The sequence below is a fragment of the Aythya ferina genome (assembly GCF_964211825.1).
Source record: "Aythya ferina genome assembly, chromosome: 8".
Taxonomy (NCBI): Eukaryota; Metazoa; Chordata; class Aves; order Anseriformes; family Anatidae; genus Aythya; species Aythya ferina.
Window position 1 is genome coordinate 12,391,185 of NC_140304.1, and position 25,609 is coordinate 12,416,793.

Below are 25,609 nucleotides of genomic sequence, written 5' to 3' on the forward strand. Positions count from 1 at the left end.
AGATTTGGGGGATTGCTGCTGCTTCAAGAGCCACCATGAGGGCCAAGATCTGGGGGATTGCTGCCTCCTCAAGACCCACCATTGTGGCCGAGATTTGGGGGACTGCTGCTGCCTCCTCAAGAGCCCCAGAGGGGCCAAGATTTGGGAGATTGCTGCTGCCTCAGGAACCACCATTGCAGCCAAGATTTGGGGGATTGGTGCTGCCTCTAAAGCCACCATGAGGGCCAAGATCTGGGGGATTGCTGCCTCCTCAAGACCCACCACTGGGGCCAAGATCTGGAGGATTGCTGCCTCCTCAAGACCCACCACTGGGGCCAAGATTTGGGGGACTGCTGCTGCCTCTTCAAGAGCTACCATTAGGTCCATGATTTGAGGGACTGCTGCTGCTTCAAGAGCCAAGATTTGGGGGAATGATTCTGCCTCAGGAACCACCATTGCGGCCAAGATTTGGGGGATTGCTGCTGCTTCAAGAGCCACTATCGGGACCAAGATCCGGGGGACTGCTGCTGCCTATCCCATGGGGCTGACGTTCCTCCTCTGCCAGCTTTTCCAAGCCCAGGGCTACCGGTACCCATAGCGGGGAGCCCCACGGTGGAGAGAGCAGGGCTGAGGGAACAGCGAGGGGCTGGGGATGGAGGAACCCCAGGAGCTGCCCCCGGTGCTCCCCCAACCCCATACCACAGCAGCTCCGCGGGGCACCCTCCCACCTCCTTATCATCCCGGGGCTGAGGGGCTGCCACGACCCTCTTCCCCCAGCACCCTCCCTTCCCAAACCCACATCAGAACTGAAGGAGAAGGGGACCCCAAAACCCCTCAGGGCCCCGGGGGCCGGGCTACCGCCATGACGGGGCGGAGCGGGGCCGGGGCGGGCGCGCATGCGGTGCGGGGAGGGCGGCCGGGGCGCTCGGCGGCGGCGCCATCATGTCGATGGAGGACCCCTTCTTCGTGGTGAAGGGGTGAGCGGGGGGCAGGGGGGGCTGAGGGGGTCTTGGGGCACCCGTCTGGGGCTTGGGGGGCGAGATCGGGGCCGGGGAGGGGTGAGGGAAGGAGCGAGGGTTGGGATCTGGGGGGGCTGCGAGGTGTAAGGCGAGGGGTGGGGGGGAGAGGGGTTGGGGTGGGGGAGTGAGGGGTTGGGGTTTTGGGGAGAGGGGTTGGGGTTTTGGGGGGCTGCGAGGAGGAGGAAGGGGGTGGGGGTGGCTGTGAGGGCTGAATGGGGCGAGGGTTGGGGTTTGGGGGGAAATGAGGGGGAGGAAGGGGTGTGGGGGGGGCGGTGAGGGTTGGGGGGGTGTCAGGGTTTTGGCACTAAAATAAATATGTCCCGGCTAAAACCCCTGATTGGGGGGCTGCGAGGGGAAAATTGAGGGGGAGAAGAGGCTTGGGGGGTGGTCTGGGAGGAGGAGAGCGAGGGTTAGAGCTGGGGGCTTGGCGAGGATGAGGACGGGATGTGAAGGGGAGGAAGGGCATCCAGCCCCACGCCCCCCCAGCTGTCACCCCAAAGCTTATCCCAGCCCCCCTGGATGCCCCACACACAATCTCAAAGCCCCCCCAGTGCCACCAGGGGGACATTTGGGGCTCCCCTGCCTGCCCGGGGGCTGTCCGAGCAGCAGAAACCCCCGACGGCAGCTCCAGCTCCGCAGGCAGAGCCCGAGGCGAGACGCAAGGCAGAGGAGGGCTGGAGGTGTGCGTGCTGCAGGTGCAGCTCCTGGCACGCTGGCGTGGTGGCCCAGCTCCCAGCCAGGTGGCAAGGGCTTGAGAAATGTCACCCAGCGGTGAGCAGCTCGCTTCCAGGTCACCCCAGCTCTAGGGTTGTCCCCAAAAACGCCAGAGCCCGCTGTGGGTGGGGAGGGAGAGAAAGCGCAGCGAGGACAGTGGCACGGAGAGAAACCAAGCAAGGGGAAGGCTGAACAAAGGCAGGCACAAAACAAAAGGCGGTGGATGGAGGCCGGAGGAAAGGAAAACCGTAAATAACAGGGCGAAAGCACCTTAGCCAGCGTCTAAAATTCAGCATGGAGCCACCTTCAGCTCATGCCGTGCCGGCATCAGGCTGGCACGGTGCTTAGGGCAGAAGGGGAGCGGTGGGAGCAGCCATACAAGCGTGAGAGGTGTGGGAAGGGCTGCTGCTGTGGCCAGCAAAAACAGATCACTACCAGGTCAAGCTGGTGCTGGGGGGGAAAAAATAGGAATCGCCGTGGGTGGGGAGCAAACGGGCTGTCAAACTTTCCAGAGAGATTCCCGCGTCGCAAGGGGAAGGGCTGGGAGGGGAGAGGGGACCTTCTGCCGCTCCTGGCGTTAATTATTAGCCAGCAGATTGGGGTGGAAGGGGTTGGTGGTGGCTGGGCCCAGCCACAGTGTGTTTAGTTTGCTTTCCTGGCGTTCGTGACTCCTCCCATCAGGACATCCAGCTTTGCGTTGAATTCCTGCTCCTAGGTACTTCCCCAAGTACGCTCAGGTGAAAAAAAAAACAACTTTTGCTAGCAAGTAGTGGAGGGAACAAAGCGCGCCAGGTCCTTGATGCCAGCTGCTGATTTCAGGGCACTGGATGTGGCAGATGTGGAGCCACAGATGTGCGAGAAGAGGAGGAACACGTCGGGGTGCAGAGAGACTTCAGCTTAGGCAACAAAACTGAGTGCTTCAGGCCATGGTGCAAGGTAGAGAGAGCTGTAGCCCTCATACCCCTGCAAGGGCTGCAGGGTGCAGACATGATTCATCCACTCTGGGCTTCCCCCCACGGATAAACTCCTTTGCTGGGGATAAATACCTGCATCTTACCTGGATGCTGCGTGCAAGCTCTTGGGCTGGTGGCCACCTTTCCATGGGCTATCACAGCAGCAGATTTACCTGCATCCCTCATCCAGGCTCTCCCTGTACCTATAAACTGCAGCGTTGGGTACAGATAATGGCACGTACCAGTGGTTACCTGCTGCTCGCCCCACACCACGAATGTTCAGGGCTGGCAGCAGAGCCGGCGTTCCCATGCCGTGAACGCGCTCGTCTCCAAAAAGCTTAGAGCAGCAGAAAAGACTTCTGTTCCCCAAGCCAGCCTACTAGAGCTGTGTATTTTTTTAATGCTAAATTAAAATAAACAGTGCTGCACTCAACAGCCTGCCCGGCTCTATTGTGGGGACGGGTTCCTGTAATTTTGTTTGCCCTTGGGGTATCCTGCTCAGGTAGTCAACAGTCTTTAGAGGAAAGCTGTTGAGAGGAATGCAGAATACTAATTGCCGAGGAGCAGCCTCGTTCAGAGCTCACACTGCCCTGTCTCGCCTTCACCACACTCAGCAGAAACTGCCCCAAAAGAAATTGGTCCTTTCGTTAATTGTGGGAGCTGAGCTGGAAGTTGTTAGCGCTCATCACTCCCTGCTTCAGCAGGAGGCCAGGTTGTCCTGTGGGTAAATCCTTATCTTACAAAATCAACTAGAGATGGTTGAAGGAAAGATGTCCGGGAGGAGGCTGCGCTTCCAAACTCTTTTGGACGTGGCGCTGCCCCAGCGTGCCTGCTGATTGTAATCCCGTCACTTCTCTTTTATCACCACGACTGCAGGGAGGTGCAGAAAGCTGTGAACACCGCCCAGGGGCTCTTCCAGAGGTGGACAGAGCTCTTGCAAGATCCCTCCATCGCCACGCGAGAAGAAATCGACTGGACCACTAATGAGCTCAGGAACAATCTGCGGAGCATTGAGTGGGACCTGGAAGACTTGGATGAAACAATTAATATCCTTTCCGTGGTCCTTTGGAGGTTGGGGCATGCAATTCCTGGGTTGTAATGAACAGCTGAGCACCAGTGCTTGCTAGTTGTTACTTTTTGCAGAAATCAGGACTGTTTGGGTTTGAATTTTGCACATTGCTCAGCTTTTCTCAAACGGCAAATGAGAAATGAAGGCAAATGCGTTCAGCAAAAGGATTTCCCTCTGCCTTTTTGTTTTCCTTTTGACAAGGTGTATTATAAGGTGCTTTGTTCTAAAGAGCCTGTTGTGCGTTATGATTTTGGGTTTCTGTGTAGTCAGTCATCCTCTAGGCTGGCTTCCAGAATTATTCCTTTTCCCTTGTGTTCAGCTGAACACTCCTGAAAGCGCTGCAGAGCACTGGAGAACCAAAAAAAAAGCCAGAGAGAAACCTCATGCTGGTGCACATACCATGCTGAACATTGCTGCCGTGCCTTTTTTCCTCCAGTGGCTGGTAGTTTGCTAATGAAATTTGGGGAAAAGGCGCAGCACACTGGGAACGTGCTGCTTCGTAGACTCCCTCCAGGGCAGTCGGTGTGTGTGTGTGTGTTCTGAACACCGCTGACGGGGACTCCTTGACTCGCTCCCTACGCATCGTTGAGGCAAACCCTCGGAAATTCAACCTCGATGCCACGGAGCTGGGCGTGAGGAAAGCCTTCATCACGAGCACGCGGCAGGTGGTCAGGGTAAGGACCCGAGCACCCGGGATGGGAGCAGGGGGGTGCTTAGGTGGTTAAAAAGAAGGGAAACTGGTGTTGGTGCTGAACAGGGGAGGAGAACAAGCCTGCTACCTGCCTGCTCTCAGCCTTCCTCTTCCCCAGTGCTCCCCTCCAGGGGCTGCCTGAGCAAGCTGCTGTTGTTCCGATGGACCTGGAAGCCTGTAGAAATCGGAAAGGAAGCCTCAAAACCCCTCTGCCTTGCAGGGGGGACTGCAGCCTCCCTTCGGAGGTAAAGGAAGTGGTGACTGTCCTGAGCTCCTGTCGCTGGTTTTCAAAACCAGAGAGTCCACTTTGAACACGGACAGCTGTTTAAAGCCTCGTGTTACTTACGTGGTGACTTCAGCTTCCTACTGCTGCAAAACAGTCAAAACAACCATTAGCTCTATTTTTAACTCGGGGAAGATGGTTTTTTTTTTTTTTTAGTTTAAGCTCACTCTCGAATACCAGTCCATCAGAGAGAGGCAGAGCTGGCAAAGCTCTGCCCGCTGGGCAGCGGTTTCACACAGCTCCATGCTGGAGGCAGCGCTGAAGAGAAGCTCAGCAGCACCTGCAGGAGCAGAGGCGTTGATTCACGTAGTGGTTAGGGAGGATTCAGAAGCAAGAGGGGGATTTTAACAACCTGGTGGTAATAAATAGAGAAGGAAACATCTTCCCAAACATCTTCTCCCTGCCTAGTAACACGCTGCTAGTTAGGAAGTGCTCTCCCTATTAATAGCTACGCTGAGCGTAGCTTACTTTCTGCTTTCCCTCATGGTTTGGATGTTCCTCCTCCACGAGCTGCACTGCTGTGGCTGGCAGCAAGCTTGTTATCCTACCTGCAGCCCTGTGGGCTGGATGCAGCTCTTACGGTGAGCTGCCTGGGATCTGATTCTGAAAACACACCGGGCCCAGCAGCGGGCATGTGCTCGCTGCCTTGCCCTTGGTGCAGTCAGCTCCCCAAACAAACAGGATGAGGCAAGCCTGCTTTTCGGGTCCTCTTTTCCTGACTGAAAACTGCTGGCTCATGGGTTTTGGAGCAGCGTCTCTTGCTGTTAAACGAAATCCTTCACTGGCGTTGCGCAGTTGACTTCCATTTTCCACGGGGGGGGATTCATGCAGCAAAGCAGGGTGTGCGTTAGCCGCTGAGAAGTAACTGAGTGGGATCTGCTGCTCCGGTGATGTAGCACACATCTCTGAACAGTAAAACATACCTGGTGACATCAGCACTGGATCAGCATCATGATCAGCATATGCTGGATCATATAAAAACCATAAAAACTTCACGTTGTAATTGGTGGCTTTCTGTGGCTAGCCATCTTCTACAGGAACTCGAGCAAAATTGAATTCATAAGAGACCAAACGCAGGCACAGTCAGAGAGGTGGCCACAGGGCAGGACATCTGTCTTGTCCTATGCGATAATAAACCCGATGCAGCTGGGAATAGTGCAGGCTGTAGGCTTCCAAGACGTTCAAGGACATAACTCTTCCTTACAGCCTGTCAGTGGGAACGTTAGTGTTACACAAACCACAGCCTTTCTGGCTGTAGCAGAACAGAACGAGTAGTAAATAAGGAATATTCTCAAAATACCCTACTGCCATTGATCCTGATGTTAGTAAAAGAATGAACTGCAATGGAGCTTTTAACAACGTTTTTCCAGACTCATCAAAACTGAATGTTTTCAAAGAAAATCTTTCTTCCTCCACTCCCCCAAAGAAAGCTTGCTGGTCATAGACAGCCTGGTAATCAAACTGAAGCTGCCTGTCGTCTCAAATCTAATGCTCACGTGCTACTTCTTTCTTTGACCAAACAGGAGATGAAGGATCAGATGTCAAACTCCTCCATGCAAGCACTGGCTGAAAGAAAAAACAGACAGGTGAGAATCAGAAACGGGCAAGTTAAGTGACTGCAATGGTTATTTGGTACTTTTAAAGAGTATTTTAAAGAGGATTTATCACCTCTAGCACCTGTTGTTTTTAAGATAGGTGTTAGGGGAAACTTATTTCCATATAGTCTGGGGTCCCACATCATAAGGTAGAGTGCATAGCATTGATCAAAACTCCCTAAAAGCTGTAATTACAATATTTATCCCGTTTTGCAGCTCATCCCCTTAAAACCCTTTATTCTGGGAAGGGGTTTGTGTGCTGCAGTAAAGCTGTGTGTGAACCATGCCTGTCTTGCTGACCTGAGAGCGCTGGTTCTCGCAGGCACGTTGCTGCCCCCCTCCTTCAGGCCTGGCTGCGAGCACTAAGTCACCACTCACCATCTGTCTCTGTCTCCAGAAATGGTTGTGTACAACCGTCAGCGTTGCATCACCCTGTGGAAAGGGGAATCTCCCTCAGCTACAGGAGGAACAGAGTCAGAATCCATGCCTGTAAATGTAATCCTCCGTATTTAGGAGCCAGGACAGCACATACCCTCACAAATAGCTACTGGGCACAACAGTGTGGGAAGATGGAATTAGTTCAAGGAGTCTCAGGTTGTCTGCGCTTGTAATCTAAGGAACAGGAACAGATGCAGCTTGTGCTTCTCAGCTGATGGGGAAACTGTAAGGAGATCTCTGCACTGACTCCCAGAGCTGCCTCTGTAAAAATTGGCATGTTGTTCGTACAACAAACTTACCTAGCTGCATCAGTCTTACCGCTAGTGGCAAAAAGGACAAAATGCAGCAAGCTGCTGAGGCACTGAGCTGATTCCTGAGCCTCTTAGAGGCTCGATTGAGGCGCTTGGTGAAAAGCAGAGAAGCAGAGCCCCTTACCTCCAAGTCTGTAGCTGAGTTTTGCTGCTTTCCTTTTCTTTAAGCTCCTGCTGGCTGCAGGAGACCATATGGCCCAGCTCATGCGGCGACATCTGGTCAGGAAAACTGATTTCCCCTTGCCGCCTTCCTCTCCCTTCCCCAGCCTCTCGCCTTCCCTCCAGACCACAAAGCCCGAGCTGTGCTGGGCTGCAGCAGCTTTTCCAGGAGGCTGGCTTTCGGCTGCTGGTGACCTGACCCTGGTGGGCTGGGGCTGCCAAACAGAGGCCTTTCTGTGCAAGCTGCAGCAAAACTTCCTTCCGGGGCCCAGCTGGGAAGCCACATCTCTGCTGGCTTTGCACAAACCTCTCTGAGGTTGTAGAGCAGGTAGCAAGCGTGGTCTGGTGTGCTGGCAACTCAGCAGGGCGCCAGAGGAACGGGTAACCTGAATCGAAGAACACGATGCGTGAACCTCCTGCTCACTCTGTCGGCCGTGCTGCAGCTCTCCCCTTGCTGGAGCAGTGTTTGTGCAGTATCAGGCTGCGGAGGTTTCCCACGCTGGCACTGCATTGTTTTAGTTTGTGCCAGCACTCTGAATAGCCACAGAGCAGGAGGAAAAGGATGCTGTGTGAGCGGACGGGAGCGCTGCCGTGTCCGCTGTGCCCTGCGGATGGGCTGCAAGCAGGCACAGGGGTGTTGCTGAGGGGTCTCTGCCTCTGTTTAGGCACTCCTGGGAGACAGCAGCAGTCAGAGCTGGAGCTCGGGACCTGACAAATACAGCCGTCTGGACCGGGAGCTGCAATTAGCAAATTCACACTTCATTGAGGAGCAGCAAGCTCAACAACAGGTAAGGCAGCTGGCACCCTGCAGCCCGAACGGCTCTGCCTGCCAAATGGGCGGCACGGGGATGGGGCACGGGCTGTGGGAGCCAAAAAAAGAATTCCAGTCCCTGGCTGGTCTGGATCCAGGAGCCTGACAGCCGTCGTCTGAGCTTGCAGCATATCTCCATGCGTGTGTTCCACGTACGGTGCAGCTTCGGATGTGTCTTGGCGCAGTTTTTAACCGCTGAGGCTTCAGTCTTCTGCTGCGTACAGGAGGCAATCTGGAAGCCGTAGCGTGCGAAGCTTTAATAGTGCAAGGACTGCTGAAATCCTTGGGGAAGCAGAAAGCTCTCAGCCGGGAGGGCACACATTGCTCACACAACTTTCCCTCACTAAAAACCGAGCTGGCTGCTTGTGTGCTGCTGTTTGCGCCCATCTTCCTCAGGGCAGCGAGGGAGCAGGAGCACGTGGCTGCTGCCTTTTCCTGCCTTTGTCAACATGAGGTTCGTGAGAAAGGCTGGGCGAGAAGCCCTGGCAAGGTGCTTCCCTGGAGCCGGGGGAGTTTGCCTGGAGCAGAGCCCGAGCAGCACAGACCGCCCTGCAGCAGCCCACCCAGGCACAGGCCCTTAAATAGGCCACTTGCAGCAAAGTGCTGAAGCTCCTGACGCTCACCACCACCCCGGCTTTCAGGCGAGCCTTACCTAGTGACTGGAGGAAGATAAACAGGCTCCGAAGTAGGTAACTAGGGTAAACCAAATCCTCGGCGTGATTGCGCCCTGAAAGTGACTTAAAACATCAGCAGGCCTATTCCTGGGGCAGGCGGAGAACCAGACTTGTTATTTTTAGCTGCAGAAGCTGCGGCAGCCTCGGACTTGCATTAACCCCCTGGTAACTGCAGCGTGCTCCGGGTTAGGCACCAGCACGGCTCCTGCTGCAGGCACAGCAGGGCTGGAGGAGGTTTTGCTGGCCAGGTCCTTCACAAAACCAGCTTGGTGGTGAGTGCAGCAGGGAGGGAGCGTGGCTGAGCTGAGGCTGAGTTTGCAGGCAGGGTAGGGGAGGCTGCAGCCAGCTGGGGAGGCTCTGCTGCTGCTGCCTCTTCTCAGGCATTTCTTAGAAACACAATCCTGGAGACCTTGGTGTGTTCCAGGCACCGCAGTGGTGCTTGGCCATCCGTCCGAGCAGCTGGCCCCGATGCAGCAGACCTGTAACCGCCCGTTCCCTTTCTCCTTGCCCCCAGCTGATCGTGGAGCAGCAAGACGAGCAGTTGGAGCTGGTCTCTGGCAGCATCGGGGTGCTGAAGAACATGTCGCAGCGCATCGGCGGGGAGCTGGAGGAGCAGGCAGTGTAAGTGGGAGACACAGCACCAAAAACCCCGGGGCTGGCTGCACACCTGGGGTCCTCGCTGCCACACCTCTGCCCCCGTTCAGTCCCAAAATTTCCCAGTCCCCCGGCGCCGTCTCTCCTAGCTCGTCCCCTCCAGCACCCTAGACTGCCTTTGATTTCAGGCAGCAGAAAGCATTTCTCACTGCAGCCTGCAAGGATCCAACCGCAGTCTCGTTGCCTTGAAAGCCTGCACCTGGGGCAGGTTTAGCTGCCAGTTTACCTTGCCTTCTCTCTTACTCTTTTAAACACCACCCCTAAGGCACGCAGTAATGCTCCTTGACTCCAGGCAGGCAGCAGCACCGAGCAGCTGAGGGCAGGCACTGCCCTAACAGGAACACTGGGTGCTTCCCCCTCCGCAGGGCTTTGTGCTACCCATGGAAAACTGCACGGAGCTGCTCAGAGCTCTGCCTTGCCAGCCCTACAACATGCAGCACAGAGCTGCCTTCATAGCTAAAGCTAAAAATAACCCTCACCCACACAGAGGGTTAAAGGCGAGCTCACAAAGCCATTTGTATCCTCCCATTTACGTACAAATTAGAATTCTTTTCCCTGTGCATGGCCTTTGCAAACAAGAGCATAAAGCTTCCAGTTAGGAGACACTGGGAGGGTTGGTTTGGCTGATGGGAGGCCGGAGGGCGATGCCCCACCTGACATGATGTCTCTGGTGGACAGCAGGAACTTTAAACCACCTCCTGCAGGATTCCTGCGAAGCAGGTCAGTGTGGTGGGGCCCTTTCTAGATCACCACATAAGTGATCAGGGCTTGCTAGACAGATAATTAAGGCAATACAAGTTTTACAGCTCCTTGTTCTCCACCAAGAGAAGGTTTAACAAGTGCCCTAGAACTCCAACTGAGGGAAGCCGTCCTTTTAAACACGTTAAGCTTTCAAGTCCCACTCACTGGAGATGGCTGGGATAGCCGTGATGCTGGATGTGCTCGTCTGTCTTCAAGTGGGTTCTTGGCACTAACAAAACAGCTTCAGAAAGGTTTCAGAAAGGCTTCCAGATTGTTGCAGCTGCTGTGTGGAGGAACTGGAGGGGTAACGTCCATACAGAGCTTAAGAGCACCCTAAAAGTGCTCTTCCCACCACAGCAGAGCTGCTGCTCCAGTTGTCGTCCCCGCTTTGGGTGCTTTCAGGAAACCAAGCTGCTCGGCTTTTCTCTGCACTGATCATCTTGGCATTTTGATCAGCATGTTTGGGCACACCGAGCAGCTCTGGAGGCATGTGTGGCTTTGCTTGTTGATCAGTACCATGCTTCTGTCCCCAGGATGTTGGACGACTTCTCCCACGAGCTGGACAGCACTCACTCGCGGCTCGACAACGTCATGAAGAAGCTGGCCAAAGTGTCTCACATGACGAGCGGTAGGTCCTGGGAGGTGGGAGAGACAAGTGCTTGGGTTTTATGGCTGGGGCGCTGCCTGCTCCCACCCACCCAGAGCCGAGCAGAGAGGAGGGAGCAGCTCTGGGTGCACAGAAGATTGGAGACGGGGAAGATTTCCAAAGCTTGCAGCTGCTCGTGCCCAGACGCTGCTCTGCAGCCTGTCCTCGGCCTTTGTTTTATTTACAGATGCCTTTCTATTTATGTTCTTACTGCTGCAGTGGGAAAACCCCCTTCCCAGGCGATAGGAGGGAAGGCTCTGCAGCCTCCTGCGCCGCTTGCACGTTTCCCAGGCCACCTGCTGAGCAAAAGCTCTGGAGGTGGCACAAAACATCGCCACCGCCCCCCTGCTCCAAACCTCGCCGGCCCCGGGGCTGCTGGCGCCAGCCCTGCAGACGCGGGGACTGTCCGGGGACTTTCTGGGCTCTCAGCTGGTGGAGGAAAGAGGCGAGGGAGGCCGAGCTCGTGAGAAAAGCCCTTAAAAGGCTGCACCCGAACCCGGTGGGCTGGCGGCTGGCCGGGCGCCGCGGGCAGAGCAAACAGGAAGCTGCTGCCTGCCGGGAAGTCCCCGCCGCCCTCCTCCCTCACCCCTCTGGGGGCTCGTGTAGCTGCTGGAGGCAGCAGCGAGGGCTTCTGCCCTCCCAGATGTAGCCAGGGCCCGACAGCAGCTGCGCAGCCTCACGTCCCACCCCCAGGGTCGGAGCTCAGCCGGGGAGAGCCAGGCACCACGAGTGATGTGGCTTCTGCGGGGCGGCCCCAGCTCGCGGCGTGACCGTGGCTGGTGCCGGGAAGTCGGCGCCGAGCACGAATCCAGATGGGGGAAACTTTCACTGCGGGAGCAGAACGGTGTCAGACGGCGTAGAGCAGCAGCGCAGGGTGGTGGTTGAACGCTGGAAAAGGCACGAGGATGTGTTTCCAGAGGAAAGCCAAAGTTTCCCTTACGGTGGTGTGCTGAGCGCCCTGGAGGCGGTGCGGTGTGGAGCATCTGCAGAGCACGCACGGGGGCTGGCAATTTGTAGAAAATATCCTGGGGAGACTCATTCCTGGCAATCTTCTACGGGGAGCTGCAGCGAGCTCTTCCCGGCAGGGCTTTTTTTAGGAAGCTTTCACTGCCCCCTTCTTTTTCCTCTAGCAAGCAGGTTACTCCACAAACCAGCAGCAACACACAGCGGCCCCCTGCTTGTTCTTCCCCATCACTTTTGGAGCAGCTTATCAAGTCTGCTTGAACTTGATTGGGGAGAAACTTCAAAATGGCACGACTGTCCCAAAAACCAGCAGCATCCTGGGGAACAAGCGCTGTCACCCCGTGAGGAGCCTGCAGGGGACATGCTGCTTGTCCTGCTGTTCAAGGAGCTGCTCCTTCAGCATTTGTGGCTTCTTTAGCTTAATTTGGGGTCCTAGCAGTACGGTGAAGAAAAGCTCTCCCCCGGTTTCCCTTCGGTGTTAACGCAGGGGGTCTGACTCTTCCTTTTTCTTCCAGACCGACGGCAGTGGTGCGCGATTATCGTCCTCTTTGTCATCTTGCTGGTGGTGCTCATCCTGTTCTTCGTCCTGTGATGGACTGAACTTCCTCGGACACCTCTTCTCCACCCCCCCCTCCCCTTGTAGCATGGGGAAACGAAACTCTCGCCGTTTCCGTCCGCCCGGAGCTCCCCGTCAAGAAAACCTGCATCTGGCTCTCACCTTCCTCCTCCAAGGACCAAGGCTTGGCTCTGCCCACGTCTCACCTGGCCCCGGGGAGGGCAGAAGGAGGGCAGGAGCAGTTTGTGGCTCCCCCACAAACCCGGGGGGTGCTCGCCAGCCAAGAAAGCATTCCCAGGAGGAGCAGAGCGGGGCCGTGACACCCCACGTGAACCCACGGCCTGGCTCAGCACCGCCCCGATGGCACCGAACCGGGATTCAGCTCCCAGACCCCTCGGCAGGAGCTGACACGCTGCAGGTCGGTGAGCTGTGGGTGTAGTGTCCCTGCCACCGGCACGAGGGGTGCGATTGGAAACCCCACAGCTTTAATCTTGGGTCGCTGAGAGCTGGCAGCCGGCCGTGTGCCCGAGGCTGGATTTCTTAAAGCTTTTAAAATCGCCTCCTTTGTTATACAAGCCTCTAAAGCTCATTGACTGATGCTTTCTTTGCCCTTGTATGACTGAGTAACTGCTTCTGTTTAACAGCTGCTTCCCTTTGGCAAGTGATTTGTCAGGTCTGAAATAACTTATTTTTTTTAAGGAAAAAAAAAAACCTTTAAAGATTTTTTGATGACCATTTGAGCCCCATTCTTTCTGCAGATGCAGGACGCACTCTCAGAGGAATGGAGCTTAACTATGTATTTTAAGTGCGTATGAACTTGTAAATAGGATGTCTTAATTTTTTTCCCAACTGATATTTTTTTTGGGAACTTCCATCGTAAGCAACCAAAAGCCAGGAAAGTCGAAGCTAGGTCACGCTTCTGTATGACTCCCCAGTCCTTTTGTTACCTTGGGGTTTGTCACCCTGATGGGCTCGGCACTGGTGGATTAGGATGTAGCCAGGTAGTCGACACCAAAATGAAACAAAGCTCACCCTGGCAGTATTACTGGGGAGAAATACAGGTCCTGTGCTGCAAACATTGACTACAGAGATATGGGACGGCTCCTCTGCAAAGAAGAAACTTGCTAAAGCCTGCACCCGTATTTAAGGGTGTTGTTTTTTTCAGGAGGGAAAGATGCCACACACCAGGCTGACTTCCACCTTCCATCTGGCTCTCAGATGGGGCTGGGGGAGGAAGTTAGCTGGTGCTGACACTAAGAGTCCTGCTGAAACTGCAGGCCAGGCCCCCGGAGTCGTACTCCCCATAAGGGAAACTCAGCCCGGGCTGGACCCTGCTCCCCCAGCGGGGTTTTGGGCTCTGTTGAGGCGTCTGCGTGGTCCCTCCTTGCAGGCACACGGCGGCTCCGTGCCTTTCCCTGCCGTGCCAGGGCGGCTTCTGCACCCAACGCACATGTGCCCTTCACGCCAGCCTGCACGGCCGACCGCGGCGGTTCCTCTGTCCCTGCAGAGCATCTTGCTGCTTTTGGTTACGCTGCTGGCTCCTTCCCGAGGCTGCCTCTTGCAGTGGCTGCACTTGGGCTCAATCCCTCCCTGAGTCTGAGACCCCGAAGGTCCGTGGTCATCCTCCGGGCGCGGGCACCACGCGGTCCTGCTGCTGTCCCCGCCAGCCTTGTTGTTACGGAGAGGATTTGCATCCGAGCACCCGGAGCTGCTCACCCTCACTGCGTGGGACTAACGGAGCCGTGCCCGTGGGACTGCCTCCTGCACAGCGCCAGAAGCCAGCTCCAAAACGTGCTGGGGAAGGAGAACGCCGCCTCCTCTGCTCCCCACGTTATTTTCAGCACAGTCCTGTGTCCTCCAGGAGCAGCTCGTGATGCTCCAGGCAGGACCACGCTGTCCTCAGCCCGTCGTGCTGCCGGAGGGCAGCCCAGCCGCGGCGCTCGTGTGTCTGTCCACGTGTCCCTGCAGTCTGTTCCCCCTGTACGTTTGCTTTTCCTGTTGGTGGTGGTGCTCCCCTCTCCTTTACTGCTAAATAAACGCGTTGCTGCTGCCCGGTGTGTTGCAGCAGGGGAAATCATTGGTTGCTCTTGCAGAAATCCTTGCTTTTGGGGACAAGAGGGGCGTCTCCAGCTGCCTGGAGCCAGACTGCAGCAGCTTGATCCCAGGGGTGGCTGGCGGTGTGCACCATGGGGGGGGGAAAGCTGCCAGCACCTTCAGTGCAAGACCAAAACACAGCCCCCATCCTCACCCCAACATCCTCACCCCGACAAATCCACCTGCACCCCACTACTCCACGTGCCAGGAGGGAGCTCTCAGCCTCCACGAGGAAGGGACTCGTGCTCCCAGGGGGTGAAGGAAAGCTCTGGGGGCAGCCAAACCCCAGCGCTGTCACCACTGCCACACAGCTGGAGGGGATTTGGAGTGACCAGCCCACAGAAAACAGGCAGCAAAGACCCCGAGCCCAACCAGAGACCTCCTGTGCCACCCCACTGCCACACCAACACCAGGACACTGCGGTCACACACCTGGGGGGCTCAGCCCCACGTGAAGGCATCCACATCCCCACGTGCCTGGGACATGTCCCCCACCACCCATCCCCTCTGGACCTCTCAGCCCACATCACCCCCAGCCCAACCACGCCACCTGCCAGCAAAGGGAAAAAAAAAATAACATTTATCCATGTATATAATATATAGATATATTTATATGCATTATATATATTTTTTTTCAGTTTGAAATAACTTAAAAAGAAACCCACCAGCCTCCGGGGGGAGGTTTCCAGCTGTGGCAGGGACGGGCTGTCTGTCCCCACGCCAGCCCCGGGGACGCTGGCGGTGCCCTGGGGCAGGCCCTCGGTCCTGCGGTGTCCCCGGGGACCCCGCATCGCACCTAGCAGGGCCGCTCACGGTCCCTTTGTCATGTCCACGGCGAGACCCAGGGCTTTGGAGATATCCGTGGATGCCTCTAGGTCACCGTCCTCTTCCTCCTCTTCCTCCTCTTCCTCCCGGGAGCCGCTGCTACCGGCGTGCCGGGCGCTGCCGCAGCACGCGCAGGGAGAGGCTGTCGGCGCGGAGCAGCAGCTCGCGGATTCGGGCCAGCCCCAGGCCCGACACGGCGGCCCCGTTGACCTGCAGGATCTCATCGCCCACGCCCAGCAGCCCCGCGTACAGCTTGGCCGTGCCGGCGTCCGACATCTCCTGCACGTAGACGCCTGCGGACGGAGGCACGGCACGGCTCGGCTCAGCTCACCGTGATTTAACCCCCCCAAAAACGGTGATTTTTTTTAAATTTTTGCACAGCCCCACGGTACCTGTGTCGGGCCGGCCGTGCCCGGAGGTGAGGAGGAAGCCGAAGGAGCCGTGCGGGGGCCGCTGCAGCTCCAGCTGGCTGGTGCCGTCGGGGAACACCTCCACCACGCGCCCCACCGTGCGCGGCAGGCCGGGCGCGCCGATGTCCTCCACGCTGAGCGAGCGCCGCGGCCCCGAGGCCCCCGTCCTGCGGGGACAGGGGTGAGCGGAGACCCCGGGACACCGTGGCCAGGCAAGAGCCGAGCACGGTGACGGCCCCGTCCCCGTCCTACCTGTCCCCGGGCCCCGGCTGGGGCAGGAGGTAGGCGCTGGCGCGGGGCGCCTTGCCCAGCAGGGCCTGCAGGCTCTGGGCGGAGGCGGCTTTTCGGGGCTGGCAGAAGGGAGACACCTAGGGAATTGTGCCCGGCTGAGGCGTGCGGTGCCGGCACCCCAACCCTCCCAAATCACCGCTGTTTGACCCCCCTTCACCACACCAGGACACCCACCAGCGTGAGGTGGGAAACACGAGCCATCCCCCAGCTGAATGACCCCATCTCCCCTCCCAAACCTGCCTCTCCGTCCCCTTTCCCCCCCATTTCACCACTTCCCATTTGGCTCTCGGCATTTCACCCCCCTGCGCTCTCCTCCCAAAGGCAACAACGCCCCGGCTCCTCCTTCACCGTGCCCCCCGCAGCATTTTGGGCTCACCAGGGACTGCAGCGAGGGCGACCTCTCCACGCCGGGGCTGCCTCCGGGGGCCGGGAGCTGCTCCATGCTGTAGCAGCGGAAGCGGCCCAGGCGCTGCTTGGTGCTCTGGCTCAGGCTGCTCAGCAGCTTCTTCAGCCCCGAGGCGCCGCTGCCCTTGCGGCTCACTGCCCGTGCCGGCTCCCTGCAGGGATGGGGATGATGCCCCAACGGTGTTTAGCAGGAGCTTGTCCCCAAAAGTGTCCCACACCACCCACAATATAATTTTGGGGAGGTGCCAAACGGCACCCAGTGCCTCGCACCCGGTGCCAGGCACGCTCACCGCTCACCCAGGTGCCGTGTTCCCATCCTGCTGCGCCCTGGGTGTCCCGGCAGCATCCCCAGAGGGCTCAGCCCCGGGCTGTGGCGGTGCCCCTGCAACCACAGCGCGATGTCGGGTCCCCAAACCCACCGGGGACACCCCAGCACCCCCTGCCCGCGGCTCTCTTACCTCCTCCTCCTGCCCCCCGGCCGTCCTGCCCGCGGGTGTTGTTGCAGTTGTTGGTGGACAAGGCACGGAGGGGGCTCCCCGGGAGCCAGATGGGGCCGCAGGGCCCCCGCCGCTGCCCTGCGCCCTCGGGTTTGGGGGAAGCGCCCCCAGCATCGGGCTCTGGGCACCGGTGGCTGCTGGCGAGGTTTTTCCTGCAAGGCACCTGGGAGCAGGCTTTTTTGGTGGTGGTGGCGCCAGCAACGGGGGGCGCAGGGACACGGGAACCCCCCGCTGGCTGTGAGGAGGGGGCTGGGGGCTCGCTGCTGCCCAGTGCCTCAGCGGGGTCCCCCCCGTCCCGGCTGCCAGAGGGCAGGGGGCGAGGTGCCCCCGAGCCCCCAGCCCCAGCCCGGGGGCTGCTGGCCACGCTCGCCCCCTTGCTGGCCCGTGCCTCCTTCTGTGCCGGGGACCGGGTGGTGCGGTGGCCACGAGCCCGGGGGTCCCGGTGAGCCCGTGGGTGGGGGCTGCGGGGTCCCACCTCCTCGCTGTCCGTGCGGCAGCTGTCGGAGGTGTCGGTGCTCTCCAGTGCCGAGTCCGCCTCGTCGGCGTGGCGGGCGTCCCCGATGTAGGTCTCCTTGATCTTCTCGGTGTGGATGCGCTGCCGGGAGGGCAGGATCCAAAGCGGGGACCCCCCGGGACCCAGGGGCCGGGTTTTGGGCTCCGGCTGAGCAGCTCCAGGCCCTCCACGCTCCCGGCCACGAGCCACGGGGCTGCTTTCGGCCGGCTCAGCAGCCCCGAGGAGGGAGCCACAAGCTCGGCACTTGCCTCCAGCAGGGACGTCACCACCCTGGGATTTTACAGGGTGGGCTCCGTCCCCCAGCTGTGCGTGGGCTTCGCTGCTGGCGCGCTCCAGCGCCGAGCCCAGTGGGCGGCGGTGCCGCAGGCGCTCCAGGTAGCGCACCTCGGCGTCGCGGGCGGACTCGTCCTCGAAGCGCACGCGGGACGGGGAAGGGCCCCGCGGGCGCCGGGGCGCGCAGCCGGACTCCCCGCTGGACGAGTCGCTCAGGCTGCCGCCCGCCGGCCCCTCGCCCTCCCGCGGGGTGAAGCTGGGCCTCGGCGTCCCGCTGGGCTCCCTGCTGCGGGGACAGACGGACAGGCGGACAGACGGATGGATGGACGAGCTGCCGGGGCTGCCTGGAGCAACTCCTCCGCCTCGCTCAGCTCTCCCGCGGGGTCAGCCGGCACCGAAGGCGGTGACCCCACACACAGCCCCCTCACCGCCCTCCAACCGGGGAGGCAGCGCGTGCCAGCTGGGAAAGTCAAGTCTCCTGCACAAACAGTGCCTCAAAACACCTCGAATCACCCCAAAAATATCCTGCAGCAAAGCCTCAATGTGCGCCCAAGCAGGGGGAGCGCTCCTGGGGCAGGGAGGGCACGAGGTGCAGCCGGTGGGACCCTGGCCTTGCACATGCCCCCTTTGCCAAGCACGCCTGAGGGTTTTCCGTGCTAAATCCTCGTGCAGTGCCCCGGTACCGCGGATTTGGGACTCACCTGGGGCGCGGGGCGGTGGGGAGGAGCAGGAGGTCGTGGCTGGCGCGCAGCGGGTTCGTGCGAGCCTTCATGCGGGCGCGCTGCAGCAGCTGCTTGGCCTGCTCGTGGCGAGGGCTCAGCTCCAGCTCCTGCCCGGGAACAAAGGCCCTGCGGGGCGGGGGGGTGGGAGGGGGGCAGCGGGGGGAATTAGCGAAAAATAACAGGGATTAGGAGTGGTTTAGCCCTGACAGCGCAGCTCCGCGGGGAGGAACCAGGACCCGGGCTCCCGATGCAGGGGACACCCCTGCGGGCACCCCCAGTGCTGCTGCAGCTTCACAGCAGCCATCGGGGGGGGCTCAGCACCATCCCCGGGGTGCTGGAGCCGCAGCGGGGGGACCCCAGAGGTTTTTTGGGGAACCTGAGGCAGCCCCAGCCCCGCAGGTTTGGGGTGATGTCCCCGGCCCTGCTCCCCTCCCGCTGTGCACCGGGGGCTTCCCCGCCCTGGGGGGGACCCGCGGCTGTCCGAGGGCACGGCCCCGCTCCCGCACTGCCTCCCCCGTTGGCCGTGGCCCTAATCCCCCCCGATTAAAATAATCAGCTCGGGCTGTCACTTCGGGGAACCCGGCGTTAACCTGTTCGAGGCAGGAGCACCGCGGCCCTCGGGAATCCCCCCTCATGCCAAGCCGGGGGGGTCCGAGCCCCTTCACCCCCCATTTTGGCTGCCCCCGTGGGCATCCCCGGCTCTCAGCCTTGCACCCACCAAACCTCAGCTGCCAGAGCACTACAAATTTGATAATTGCCAAATAGGTGTGTTTTCACCCCAAATTTCTTCCCCCATCCAGCCTACCCCCGAGCCCCAGCTCTGCCCCTGCAGCCCAGCTCACCTGCCCGTCCCTCCCCGTATTTTTAGCCCTCGCCGCCGGGGTTTATCATTAGGCCAACGAGATTACGTGCTCCTGCCTCCCCTAAGCCCTTAAGCACCTGCAGCAAATTTCTGCCCCGCTCCCCTCCCCTCTCCTCCCCCTGCAGGACCCCGAGCACCCAGCACAACGCCCAAACCCCCCGGGCTGCCAGGGACCCACGAGGATCAAAAATCCAGCTGCTGGCTCCCCACGGGCCCCCCCAAAACCCAAACCAAGCCCCACGTTTCACCAAGCCCCCCCGGAGGAAGCCTTTGGGGCCGACCCACCTGCAGCCCTCGGCGTCCTGCAGCGAGACCCCCGAGTCCCAGTCCCCATCGCTCGCCAGCACCTCTGGGTTGGGAGGAGAGGGAAAGGTGTCAGTCAGGGCCCCCACCCCACTGAGGTCAGCACCCCGTTCTGGGGCCAATTCCCCAAATTTCAGCTCCCAAGAGCCCAGGGAACCATTTCAGGCCCCGGGGCAGCCCCGTGCAGGGCGCACCGGCAGGGATATGGACCATTAGGGTGTGTGCTTTGGAAAGAGAAATTAATTCCCTTTTCTAGCACTGTTTGCCACAGGAAAAACCCTGCAAGCCTCAAAAACCTCAGGGATTAGGGCAGGGGTCCCTCAGCCCTGCTTTTAGTGGGGTGATTTCCTCCCACTGACCCTGACGCCTGCGTTAGGGCCAGGAGCACACGCCCCAGTCTGCTCGAAGCCAGCCCCGCAGCCTCCCCCCACAGCCCTCCAGAGAGGCGTCGAGGAGGATTTGCTCCCTCCCGGACCCCCGGCACGCACCCTGCGCCGAGCTGGCCGCCGCCAGCCCCAGCACCTCCTGCAGCAGCCGCCGGTTCCTCTCCACCCTCTCGGCCAAGGAGAGCGGCTCCCATCCCGCTGCCACCTCGCCGCCATCCGCTGCCGGGGGGGCACAGCCCCGGGACCCCTCCTCGGGGTGCTGCTGGCTGCTCCCCGAAACCCTCCGGGTCCCCTGGGGGGGCTCCGGGGGCTCCCCGGCATCCAGCAGCCCGTCGGTCAGGTAGGTGCGGAGCTGAGCCCGCGGCTCCGCCACCGTCGCATCCACCCCGGGCTTCCCCCTGCGGGGTCGGGGCTTTTTGGGCGAGGGGCGCTCGGGGGGAGTGCCGGTGGTGGTGGTGGGGGGGGTCCCCAGGCGGCTGGCGCCTCGCTTCTCCTTCAGTGCCTTCACCTTGCTCTCCAGGACGGCGTGGGGACCCCCCCGGGGGGGCTCGGGGCGCTCCGGTGATGCCGGGGGTCGGGGGGCTCGCCCCGGCTCAAGGCGCCGGCCCCCCTCCATGTGCCCTGCGGGGAGAAAGAGCCTGAGAGGGCGGCCGGGGCACAGCCCTGCATCCAAAAGGGCACAGAAAGGAGGGTACAGCCCCCAGGGAGCTGTGCGGGGGGAACACCATCACCCGAACGCGATGCCAGCCCCATGGGAGCCCCAAAGCCCCCGCAGCACAAATCCCACTGGAGGCACCTTGCCAGCAGCTCGCCGTGCCCCCGCAGCCCCCCGGGCTCGCACCTCTTGGCCTTGGGATCCCAGCGGTCCCCAGATGCTGCCACCCCCTGTGCCCCCCAGGACAAGCCCCCAGCGTGGCCACGGGACCCCCCCGGGGCTCCCCGTGTCCCCCGGGTGAGCCGGACCCCGCTGCCACCCCCCAGGCACGGGGAGCATCGGGACGGGGCGAGCGGGGTCCCCGCAGAGCGGAGGCAGCGGGAGGCGAGGGCCGGGCTTACCCCCGAGCATCAGGAGAGGGCCGGGATAGAGGGAGGAGAAGGCGGAAGAGGGGAAGGAAGAAGGGGAGGAAATTAAAAAAAAAAGGCAAAAAAAAAAAAAAAAAAAAAGGCAAAGCAGCAAATCCCAGCCCCTTCAGCCCAGCCCCAGCTCCGCTGCTTGGCCGGCCCTGCCTCCTCCTCCTCCTCCTCCTCCTCCTTCTCGCCAGGGCTCCCGGCCAAGCCCCACGCAGCCCCAGCTGCCGGAGCCCGTCCCCGGATAACCGATGGTCCCAAAGGGTGACGCCAAGCCCGGAGCAGTCACGGGGCCACCCACAGCCCTTGGGGACATGGTGGCCCCACAGGGAGGAGAAACCCTACACCCGCACCCCGTGCCGAGGCCCGGGAACCTCGTTCTTTGTTTGTCCAGCCTGGGAATGGAGAGCAGGGCTGGGATGCTCCACACCCCCATCCCCGGGGTGCTTCCTCTGCCAGCGGGCTGAAGGCCACCAAACCCCGCGGTGCTGGAGCATCCCCTGTGAGCATCGCTCCTCTGTGGATGTGCTCCGAGGCCGAACCCCGCTCTGGCCCCATATTAGCACCCCAAGAGGGCTCACCCTCCTTGCTGGAGCACCAAAACCCCATCCCCATCCCAGAGACCCCCCAAAAACCCACCCCAGATGGGGCAGGAGCCGGCCCCGTTGGGCACCGCTTACCTGGAGGCAGCGGCGCCGCCGGCCCCACGGGGACCAAGGGGAGCTGCGGGGGCCATGGGCGTCCCGGCCCCGCTCCTGGGCTGCCTCTTTAAGCCTCAGCTTTTGATATTCCTGATTGGTTTCATAATCCCGATCAAAAGGAAATGGCCGGGATTATGAAATTGTTTTAATCCCCCCGGCTCCCGCCAGCACGAGCGGCGAGAAATCGCGGTTATCTTCTTAAAACCTCCCCGCCACCCACCCGGGGCATTTCAATTTCCGCCGGCGGCCCTGCCCTGCAAATCTCCTCGGGGCCAAAAACGACCCCCGGGGCTCCGCATCCCTGCCCTGCCAAGCTCCTGGGGGCCAAAAGCGAGCCCCAGGGCTCCGCGTCCCCGCGCCAGGGCGGGCGCGAGCGGAGGGCGCAGAGAGTGGTGAGACACGAGGCGTCAGACCGTTGGAAAACAAAGAGCTTGTAATCATGGAAAAAAAAAAGGACAGATTTCGTAACCAATCACTTTTTCCTTTTAAAAACACAATCACAGTAACTTTGCTTTGATACAACCACCTAGGAACTATGAAACAGTATCACATTGTGCATTATTATTTTTTTTTTTTTTAAACCTACTTATCAAGAAGGGTATTCCACACTCCAAAAAATGATATCCATTTGGGAAGGAAAGAGGAGACAGCTAACAGCGCAGTCACAGATACATCATGAGTCCAAGCAAGCGGCAATTTCTTTGTCCTCACCTTTTCCACTTAGCCAAAAAGAAGAGTGGAGAAGGGGATAGCGAAAGAGAAAGGAGGAAAGAAAGAAAGAAAGCACCCACAGAGGACTAATCACACTCCATAATTACTTTGGACATCTACAGGTCAGGGCTTCAGAGAGTAACCGTTCAGACCAACACAGCGAAAACGATCCCACGGCCTTTGGAATAAAACAAACCAAGGAAATGCTCGAGGCGGAGCTCGCCCCGGCCACGGGTGCCCACGGAGAGGTGGAGGTGAGACGGGGCCGGGGCAGAGCCAAAGGGGGCAGCGGGGAGCTCCAGGTAGCTGAGAAACCCCCGAGGCTGCAAATCCCAACCTGCCACCCCGAAATCCTCACCCCCTGCAAGCCGCGGATCCCTGGCAGGGCGGGCGGGATGGAAAGCAGCAGGGAGCAAAGAGAAAGGAGCACATAGGGAATCCCCAAAAACCACGGCCCACACTGCAGCATCGCCTCCCCTTCGGTGGGACCATCCCCAAGGGCTCCAGCAGCTGGAGGAGGTTTCCCTGCCATCCCCACAGCCAGGCTTGGGGTGAGTTTCAGGCCGTGAAGGCAAGGGGAAGACCTCAAGACCACCGAGCTGCCCACCACAGCTCGAGAGCAGCCTTCGGGCACATCCCAGCACCTAAAGCACCAGCTCCTCATTCTGCTCCCCCGGCGTTCCCAGCTTGCTCCCCTGCTTTTCTCCCCCCGGCAGTGTTTCCAAGCCCCCTTTTCGGTTCCACTCACAAAACTCGGCCGCCCGCTCCCCTCGCTGCAGGAGCCCGGCACCATTTCTCTCCACCTCTGCCCGGCTCTGGTGGCCAGATGCTCGCAGAGCCACGGGGCCGCCCGGCTTTTAGCACCGACCCCCGGGGGGAATCCGCATTTCTCAGAAGTCTCCGGGGGGTCGGGACCACGCGCCGGGGAGACGGGGTCCTTTAAAAGCCACGCTGCCAGGAAGTCAGGCTGCTGTCCCCGCAGAGCAGCCTCCCTGCCAAAAGGGATGGCGTTGTGTTTCAGGAGATAACGTTTGCCAGCTGCGGCATGCCGCCTCCCCCTTTGCTTATTTTATTTCTCCTGGCAGCAAAGACAGAGGAAAAAAAAAAAAAAAAAAGAAAAAAAAAAAAAAAGGAGAGAGCTGGGAAGGAGACAGGCCCGAGCAGCAGACGGACAGATGGATTCTTGCTTTGATAAACCACAGAGTAAAAACAACTGCTTGCAACTCGCTGCTCCCCGTCGGGATAGCACCAGGGGCCCCCGACGTGCCCGGCTCTCCCCAGCCCCGCTGAGGAAGGCAGGGAGCTCCCGGCGGCACCTTAAATCCCCTCTCAGAGACAGGCTGCGATGCATCCCCGAGCTTTCTTTACAAAAACCACCACCGGAGTAACCACACTCGCGTGCTCCAGCCTGCTCCCCTCGGTGCCGCTGCCCTCCCAGTGAGCTGCCCCCAGCTCCGCAGGGCTCCAGCAGCGACCACTGCCAATTAGCACAACTATTTGAAGGAGCTTCAGACCTCAGGCTCTGCTTGCCTATGAGCAGGGAGTGGTGGATCTAGGGGAGCTGGCAGGGGAAGCAGCTCGTGGGCACCGAGCAGACGGAGGCGGCCGCCGCACCGCACCGAGGTCCCCGGCGAGCTCAGCGCATGTCTCGGGCAGCCACCGACCTGCAGTGTTGGCCTCGTTCTGTCACGGGTTCACTACCACTTAAATTTTAAGCTATTTCAAATGAAATGAACTACGTTTCCTTCTTCGGTTCCTCTGGGCGAGAGAGGCACAGCAGGCAAAAAGTGAGAAAACGCAACGCACCGGCGGGCAGGTGGGGAACCGCGCTAACAGCTCGCCAACGCAAACAGCGGGGCAGCCAGGCCGGCGTTCCTGCAATTCCATCACTGAAAACAGACAGACAGCAGTGCAAGGATCCTACACCAGGAGGCCCACCTCGCCTTCGCAGCAGCACACAGCTGGACACAGCTGTCCGGGAGCCAGCCACCCGCCTGCCTCCTTCTCTACGGGAGGAGACCGAGTGCTGCGCTCCCAAACCACAGCCAGCTCGAGAACAGCAGGAAAGCCCCCTGCTTGGCACGGGGTGGATTGTGCCCTCACTTAGCTAACGATTATTAAGGCTTTGAAATACAGGTTTTGATCCGGACAATGTTGTTCCGAAGCCTTTGTCTGCCCGGCTGTTCGCACGATCGGTGGGACCCGACTCTCCCTTCGAAAGGGTGTCGGGATCACTTGCACTGCTCTCACACAGCTGCAGGGGAAGTCGGCATTGAACCGGCACAAGAGACGTGCCCAGAAGCAGTAGCAGCAACTAAAAGTCAGAGAAACTTTGGCTTAAAATAAAATTGAAAAGAAAGAAAGAAAGAAAGAGATAAAAGGTAAACAGGTGCAAGTCGTCTCGCGAGAGGGGTACGTGCAGAGCATAACCCCACAACCCTAGAGATCTAGATCGACATTCCCGGCTTCGTTTTACTGTTACAACCTTCATTGCACAGGACTCAGAATCACTCTCATATGGTTGTTAGGTTTCATAAATAATGTGAAAACTATACGCAACAGGTACATCATATTTCCAAAAAATTATAAGAAAAGTTACATCAAATTAAAAAGTAGCTTCATGAATGAAGATACTGCTCTAAGTGCACTTTCCCTGCAAGTGCAGCCAGTGCCTCAGCGCTGGATATGAAGAAAAAAAAAAAAAAAAAACAAAAACCAAAAAGAAAAAATCCGATTTAAAAACTTAAGTCCGGTTTCAACCAGTCAAAACCGGGCCAAGCAGAAACCGAGGGTGTTCTCGGCACTGTCCCATGAGGGAGTCCCTATGATGCTTCTTTATCCAGATAGGTTTGTATGTCCTTGTTGAGACTGTAAACAATCCTTCTTTCCTGAACTGTCCTCTTTATTGGCAAAAGAAAGTAAAATATTTTATTTTTAAAATAGAACATCAAAATTAACCCAGAAGAAAAGAAATGAAACACAGTGAGCTTGTTGGAGTCCATAGGATCTGGTCTGGAAGAGCTCGGAAAACGTGTTCAGTGTTTTCTCCTGTTTTCAGCTGGAACTGTACCAGAGATTGGGTTACTTGGGGAAGAGGGGAGCAGAATGAGAAAACAAAGGATGCGGAATAAAAGACCGTGGCCGTTTCATGTGTTCACTTCTTTCGCTAGTTCCTCTATCAATACCTTAATGTCAGAAGCCTTGGACCTAGAAAAAAAAAAAAAAAAAAAGAGAGAGAAAATACTTGCTGGGAAGAAGGAATTCCCATTTCTACACACAGACAACAGAAGAA

General features: G+C 59.0%; 3 protein-coding genes across 5 annotated transcripts in view; 1 reads left to right on the top strand and 2 right to left on the bottom strand.

Moving 5' to 3' along the window:
• Positions 1–885: 885 nt before the first annotated feature.
• On the top strand, positions 886–14,333 carry STX6 (syntaxin 6). 2 transcript variants are annotated; one of them, XM_084528672.1, is made up of 8 exons: positions 886–956; positions 3,542–3,722; positions 4,325–4,408; positions 6,232–6,294; positions 7,877–7,999; positions 9,211–9,317; positions 10,625–10,719; positions 12,216–14,333. In XM_084528672.1, the coding sequence occupies exons 1-8, from the start codon at positions 922–924 to the stop codon at positions 12,290–12,292; spliced, it is 765 nt and encodes a 254-aa protein (XP_084384798.1). In that variant the 5' UTR covers positions 886–921; the 3' UTR covers positions 12,293–14,333. The 2 variants fall into 2 exon arrangements, with proteins under 2 accessions (XP_084384798.1, XP_084384799.1); XM_084528673.1 differs by having other exon boundaries at positions 3,542–3,711; positions 4,314–4,408.
• A 620-nt stretch (positions 14,334–14,953) lies between these two features.
• On the bottom strand, positions 14,954–21,756 carry KIAA1614. 2 transcript variants are annotated; one of them, XM_084528508.1, is made up of 10 exons: positions 21,586–21,756; positions 19,940–20,458; positions 19,434–19,497; positions 18,266–18,412; positions 16,739–17,850; positions 16,578–16,662; positions 16,252–16,432; positions 15,837–15,952; positions 15,567–15,751; positions 14,954–15,467 (listed from the first exon to the last, which is right to left on the bottom strand). In XM_084528508.1, exons 2-10 carry the CDS (start codon positions 20,451–20,453, stop codon positions 15,274–15,276), a joined length of 2,598 nt encoding a protein of 865 aa, XP_084384634.1. In that variant the 5' UTR covers positions 20,454–20,458; positions 21,586–21,756; the 3' UTR covers positions 14,954–15,273. The 2 variants fall into 2 exon arrangements, with proteins under 2 accessions (XP_084384634.1, XP_084384633.1); XM_084528507.1 differs by lacking the exon at positions 21,586–21,756 and adding an exon at positions 20,894–20,950.
• Positions 21,757–22,016: 260 nt separating this feature from the next.
• Positions 22,017–25,609, bottom strand: part of XPR1 (xenotropic and polytropic retrovirus receptor 1) — a 98,908-nt gene continuing 95,315 nt past the window's right edge. The window contains exon 15 of the mRNA XM_084528647.1: positions 22,017–25,524. Within this exon, the coding sequence (XP_084384773.1) occupies positions 25,464–25,524 (61 nt within the window). The 3' untranslated portion in view covers positions 22,017–25,463. The remainder of the gene's footprint in view (positions 25,525–25,609) is intronic.